We start from the raw sequence: 7,324 nt of genomic DNA, 5'->3' as shown, positions 1-7,324 counted from the left end.
TGTTTTCCAGAATTAATTATAAAAACAAAATTTAGTTTGTTCAACTTCATATAAAGTCATATCATTGTTATTATATTTTTAAGCAGTTCAGTTCTAAAATGGTTTAATTAATTCGTCTCGTTGGCTTGAATCATTATTATCAACAGAACCAATATTTTTGGGATTTTCCAGTTTAATTTGAACAAACCAAATATTTTAGCAAAATTTGATGGATTCCAAATGCACTTTACTAGGATTTAGGCATCATACTCCAATTAAATTAAACAATTAAATGTAATTCACAAAACGAAATCTACATACCTTTGATTCATGAATGTTAATTCGATAATCAATGAGGTGAACTACCTACTGCCTCAAATGCCAATCTTCAACATTGATTAAGAGCAAAATCGTATAGATTGCTCTATCCCAATCCCTGCTAGGTAGCCAAATAGATGGGAATCACTAAACTACCTTTGGCAGGGGGACTATCACCTATCATAAAGTGTGAGAATTTATAGGTCATTACTCTTGCGTAGTTATGGAAAAATCACGACTCACTTTTTGAATTGGAGACCATTAGATTGCATGACAGTTCTCCATTGCAATCTTAGTTAATAAGTTAAGCAATTAATCAACCCATTTGAAGTGAACGTTATGTGTTGGGGCAAAATTATTTTCTAAAGACAATAATGTTGTTAACATAGATATTGCATGTTTAAAATAAAACATCAATTAAACTTATTAATTTTGAAAACATTCCCAAAAAACTCTATTTGGACCGGTCGAAGTACCACCTATTCAACCCAGTTTTCCTCTTCGTGGCTTGCTCAGAGCCGGATTCAGCTTAGACTCTTTCAAAAAATTTAAAATAAAATCAATAATAATAATAATAAAACGTAAAATATTTAAAATTCCTGAACTTCCTGTCTCCAGCTGCAAATAGAACAACTTTATTTCAATACGAAATACAATATGTGCCAATCACATAAATGAATCACAAAACATCAGTATAGAAACACTATAACAAAAGCATGAATTAAAATAACATAAGACCCAACTCTAAATTCTCTAAACCAAGAAAGCTACGCCCAAGTACAAGAAGGTGACCGAGAAGCCGGCCATGGCAAGTGACGAGGCACTAGATGAGGGTGGGGGTCCTCCTGTAGTTGGTGGTGGTGGCAAGGTGGAAGGCGTAGGAGGAGGAGTAGCTGTGCCGGAAGGTGGGGTGGCAATGCTCGGAGGTGGTGTGGCAGTTGAGGAAGGTGGTGTGGCAGAGCTAGTAACGTTTATGGCTAATTTTTGTCCCAAGGAGCAGTGCCTGTCGATTGTGGAGGTGTAATAATGTTCGCCTTCTGATTGTAGAATAATTCTTGCTGGGCTCGTCGTTAAAACGGGGCCAATGGTTGTAGTCATGTTGCATGAGTTAAAGGCTTCCTTTGTCAATTCGGCCACGTCTTGTGACCCATTAATGAAGTTGAACACTGCAAAATGGTAAAAGGTGCAGAGTTGTAAGGATGATCCATTGATCCAATAATAAATTGTGCAGAGATGATAATCCCTTATTTTTGTAAACAAGTTTTGAGAGCTGCTATTAACACACCAACTTTTACTTATAATAACAGGTTAATTTCAAAATGATTGATGTAAGTAAACGATGGCATGGCAATAGAATTTCTCTAAGTAGTTTTTTAACTGTTAAAGCTATAGGGTGAAATTGACTCACCCATCGCTTGGTAAGATTTACTATTCAGAAATTGGATTTCTTGAAAAACTGTTTAGAATTAAGATTAACTTGAAATCTTCAGAAAATGTATTGAATCTGACCAAGTTATACAATTTTATTTATTATTATTAGTATTATTTTGACGAGGGCTCACCCAAATCCCCTGGGCATAGGTATAATCTCACAAACCACACATACCAGAACTCAAGACCTCGCCCTTCTTTGTGGGATGCCATGGCCGCTACGCCCACGTTGCACAAATCAATTTAATATAATATTTTGGAAACACTAAAATCATATATAAATTTCATATTTTTAAATATTAGAAAATATATTTATATATTTAATAAATATTTTACTAAGTTGAGTCAACTACCCCGAGTTATGAGTAGATAATCTTACATAGAGTATCGCCGACCCTGAAGATATGGGTGGAAGCCCAAGTTTCGTAAGCGATGGAACCTGCAGGAGGGACAAGCCAACCCAAGGTGTCTCCGACCACATGTGTTGTTGGTCCCGTGGGAGTTGGGGGAGGCACTGGAGGAGGTGCGGTAGATGAGGATGCAGTAACATTAATGAATAACTTTTGGCCCAACGAGCATTGTCTTGGGTAGGTGCTTATGAAGTAGTGCTCTCCTTCAGAGTTAAGAGTGATTCTTGCTGGACTGATCGTTATAATAGATCCGATGGTGCTAGACGTATTGCAAGCATCAAATGCTTCCTTTGTTACTTTAGCTACATCGTGTGTTCCGTTGACGAAGTTGAAGACTACAAAACAGCAAAATAATATACGAAACTCGATTAAAAATGGCATATCTATATTGAATTAGGTGCCGTTTCTTAGTCACTCTCCCATCCTTACTAAAATAATTTTGGGCCCCACATAAACCAAATTACACCTCAGACCACTAGAGTTCAAAGACATAAATTTAAGAAAAAATATAAAACAGAATCTTTTATTTGAATAATGATTTTCTGACTCCTCTCTCTCTCTCTCTCTCCTCACATTGAGTCGTTTTTTGCTCACAGATTTTTTGTTGACCGTCCTAGCACTGTCCTCCGTGGTGGACATGTCAAGCATACAAGGGTTGTTTTGTAATTAGCAAGGGTATTTTTGTAAATTAAAAATGTCATTCAATACACGTGGATACATGTGGTTGGTGGATCACAGATTTCTGTGAGCAAATCCCCCCCTACTCCACATACTCTTGATGTGGCGTGTACTAGGATCATAGATTTTTCCTTGGGATACACAACTGCACATATTTACGTTTTCTCTTTTTATCTTTTTCCAAAAATATATCTAATTTTATTCTCTTTCTTCTTCTACCATTTTCTAATAGAGTGCTGATTTTCTAGATAGAAAGTCTTCACTGGGTCAATATTCAGCTAACGTGACACAAGCACAGATTCATAGATCTTTTTCCTCGAGATACATAACTGCACTTTTTTGTTAGAATGTGTTATTGTGAATCCCGAGGAAGAAGATGTATGGTTTGGTGTTCATGTCATGCCAGCCGAGTATTGACTCAATGAAAACTTTCTAATTAGAAAATCATTATTCTTTTTAATATTACCCATCCAATTTATTATCTTTCATGTTTTCCCTCTTTTAACTTTATTATTTTTTACTTTTATATATATATATATATATATAGATATAGATATAGATATAGAGAGAGAAAGAGAGTTTTGTCTTACCTAGGACGTCTCCGACCCTAAAAGTTTGGGTCTCAGCCCAGGCAGAATAAGCAACAGGACCACCTGGAGGGACCAACCAACCCAAGTTGTTTCCGACTACATGTGTTGTTGGTGGAACGGGAGTCGGGCTGGGCACTGGAGAAGGTGTGCTAGACGGTGGAGTACTAGCAATGACATTAATAGCTAACTTTTGGCCCAACGAGCATTGTCTTGGATAGGTGCTAAGGAAGTAGTGTTCTCCTTGTGTGTCGAGGGTGATTCTTGCTGGACTGATCGTTATAATAGATCCAATGGTGCTATTAGTAGTGCAGGCATCAAATGCTTCCTTCGTCACTTTTGCCACATCATGTGTTCCATTGACGAAGTTGAAGACTACAAACAACAAATTTAACAAATAATATCTATATTAAAATGGCACATATATTATACATGGAGGTTTCATTGTCTCATGGAAAAAAAAAACACAATATCTCGGCCACATAAACATTAAATCCAATTAATTGTTGGGATTTATCCCAGATACGATAAGTATATCGAGATGGGTGCCATCGAGATACACATAAATCCTAATATCATGATGACTTAATTGAATTTCATGCCTGCACCATCAAGGTCATGTGTTTTCTCATAAGTCATTCTTCCCGAGTTGACCAAAAATGACCACCTATATGCATATAACTGACCACCTATATGCATCCTGTGATGCACGAAATGGCACTACACTTCCTTCTCTTTAAGCTCGGGGGGACCTGCAAAAACAGCCCCTCCGACGATCAAGTTAGCCAAATTGATCAGTGTAATGTGCTTTTGAGAAGAAGAATTCGAAACCTTTTTTACTCGTAGTTTTTCTCCTTATATAGGCGTTCAACCTGATCGTTTCCGTGTCATCCCTTGAGGTGACCTGGGGTAGTTAGCCTACTCTCTGACATGACTCTCTGACATGTCAGCTGCAGGGTTGTTGCCAACTACCCTATTGCTCTGAGAAAATCAGGTTTGGTCTGACATGACGGGGTGGTTAGAACTGGTATTGCAGGCTTATTGTCAGACCCCTCATACCGACCTGCGAGCTGATGGCACAGTTCCGAGCTTCGAATACATGCATTCGTCGGGATTAATAAACCGAGCCACGATCTCGAGTCATTAATCTTGGCCCCTGATCGAGCCACGTGTCCGTGCTCAAGCTTCAGATATTGAAAAGTTGACAAGGCAACGCGTCTTAAATTATCACGGAAATACTATTTAAAGTTTTCTACTTCTAGAAAAAGAAAAATAGAGGATTATCACATGTCCTGTTGACCTCCGCGTTTTCTATTATCTAATGCTAAATTACCTAAATGCCCTCATCCTCAATCCCTAATAAGATTACCCACGTTTTTCTTCAAAAAATCTGGTATCTCTAACCTCTATGGTTAATTGGAGAAATAAATAATGATGGAATTTTGGAAAAAAAAAATCTAGGATTTACTTTGGAGGGATTGTAGAGGATTAAATTGGTAAGATATCTGGACCTTACACGTGTCCAAAAGCTAGATTAGTAGGAGATTAGAACTAAATAATTTTTGCTCCTAAGTAGTACCTAAGACACCCAACTTGTCTAAAGGGCAAAGCTCGAATGTTATCTCTACCCAGTATATAGACCAAGCAGGGTAGATTTGTGCGTAGTCACTGAATAAACCCAGATCCCTTAATTTCAGGGAAGATCCCAAGAATTAAGGAAATGGATAACTTAGTTTATGCAAATATTTTTCTTTTCTCAATAACTTCTCCTAAAAGTAAGGAATCGTTGCTGAGGATCCCTGAAGATCAAGGATCTCGAGGAGATTCCATATTCAAAAAAAATTCTAGGAAGAGCTAGAAATAGAGGAGGAGATTAAGAGGGAAGATGTTCGAAAGGTGGGAGAGTATTACTGGTTAACTTGAGAACTAACTTAACCATCGGAAGATTTTTGATAGGTACCACACCGGTATCACCACTCAACGTAGGAATCAAGGAATGTAGAGCGAGCAAAAGGAGCTGAGTTGTCAGAGGTAACTCAAAAACACCTCTACATCTTTGGCGCCATTTATGGGAAATAAACGTTGCTTTTAAAACTTTTTTTCATCTCTACCTCCTTGTGAGATCGAGATTAACAAGATGGTGAGGCTAGCTCGATCTAGCACTAACCAACCTCAACCCACTCACAAAATTCCTGCACCGAATGCTGATGACACGTTAGCTGCTCAACTGGAGGAGGTGAGGAAATGGCACGAGGAGATGCAGTAGAAGATGGACACTCTGACCAAAGAAAATCTGGTGTTAAATCAACAGTTACAAGCTCAACATAGGGCTTTTCGCAAGGAAAGTCGGCATCAAGTTATAGAAGGTGATGACAATGTCTTATTGGGTAATAGTGGCTCGAGACCTACTTATGAACATGATGGTTTGGATGGCAAGGGGGGCCAGTTGTGGGTACAGAGTTGCCAACCGTGCAAACTGTAGTCCACATTAGACATCCAGGGATCTCAACACCTTTAACCAGAGAGGATGTTACGGACTTAAAAGGAAAGAGAAGGAAGTTAGTAGTTAGTAGGAGCGATTAAATGGGCCTACCTAAGGCACATGCTGTCAGGGGTATACAGGGATCCCCATTTATATTGAAATCGCTTTGCTGAAGTTCCAAAGAAGTTCATTGCTCCAAGGTTTACACCATTTAATGGAATGAAAAACCAAGTAGAACACTTGTACCAATTCAGATAGCTTCTGACTTTGTGGGAGAACAACAAAACCTTGATGTGCAGACTCTTCCCCGCTAGCTTTCAAGGGAATGCATTGACTTAGTTCCGTAAGCTCCCTACTAGGACCACAGCCTCATTTGAAGAGCTCTGCTCGATGTTCGTCAAACAATACATAGGCAATAAAAGACTAGGTAGGGATATCGATACCTTACTCAACATGAGAATGAACCCAACAGAGAGCCTTAAAGACTTCACTAAGAGGTTTTGAAAAAAGGTTATGACAATAGAAAGTTGTGATGAGAAAACAACAATGGTGGCATATAGGAATGTCCTACTTCTCGATTTTGATCTGTACAAATCATTGATAAGGAAGATGCCTTCAACATTAGTCGAGTTCGCTGAAAAGGTAGAAAAGTACATCAGGGTTGAAGATGATCCAAGAAGTGCAGCTTGTAAGAGTAAGGTAGTCCACACAATTGAGAAAACTGAGAAGCAGTAATAGTGGAAAAAGAGGACGCATGAGCGACCAAGTAGAAAGGTGAAGCAAAGTAGGAAGAATACATACTTTTCAATTCCCCCAAGTGAGATTTTTCCATTCATTCAGAATGAGCCATTCTTTGATTAGTCAAGGACGCTCACAACAACATAGATTAGGGTAAAGGAAAATTATTGTGAATATCACAAATTCAGGACTCACATGACAAGCAAACATCAAATACTAGGAGTTTCCTCCAAAGCTTAGTAGACTAGAGTCTACTCAAATACTTTATAGGGAAGGCCAGAATCGAGAGGAGAGAAAGGAAAAATAGAGAAGACTTTCAAAATCTTGAGTAGGAAAAAGGACAGGGTGACAGGACAACGTCTTGAGGCAGGATGAGAAGAGAAAAATGAAGAGTAGTTTTGAAAGGAGGTTGAAAATGAGAAGAGTAGAGCATATGAAACATATATATTTTATTTGGAGTTGACCAATAAAAAAGAAGGCTGAAAAAGACGAGCTAATGTTGGTCTTTCCAGAGAAAGAGTCATTATGATGCACTAGTGATTACTCTCAATGTTAGTACATTCACCTTAACAAGGATATTGATTGATAGTTGTAACTCAGTAGATATCCTATATTCGTCTGTTTTAATAAGATGGATCTGACAAAGAGCATACTCAACCATACTCAGCCACCGTTGATTTGATAGAGCCTCAAAGTAGCTA

General features: G+C 38.3%; 1 protein-coding gene across 1 annotated transcript; it reads right to left on the bottom strand.

The window, feature by feature from the left end:
* Positions 1-910: 910 nt before the first annotated feature.
* On the bottom strand, positions 911-4,504 carry LOC147389075 (uncharacterized). The gene is made up of 4 exons (XM_086419726.1): positions 4,467-4,504; positions 3,407-3,807; positions 2,108-2,473; positions 911-1,463 (listed from the first exon to the last, which is right to left on the bottom strand). Exons 1-4 carry the CDS (start codon positions 4,502-4,504, stop codon positions 1,051-1,053), a joined length of 1,218 nt encoding a protein of 405 aa, XP_086275852.1. The 3' UTR covers positions 911-1,050.
* Positions 4,505-7,324: the final 2,820 nt, after the last annotated feature.

The sequence above is a fragment of the Akebia trifoliata genome, chromosome 12 (assembly GCF_017979445.1).
Source record: "Akebia trifoliata isolate Shusen 1 chromosome 12, ASM1797944v1, whole genome shotgun sequence".
In the NCBI taxonomy this organism is placed as follows: domain Eukaryota; kingdom Viridiplantae; phylum Streptophyta; class Magnoliopsida; order Ranunculales; family Lardizabalaceae; genus Akebia; species Akebia trifoliata.
This window is presented reverse-complemented; position numbering and strand designations above follow the sequence as displayed.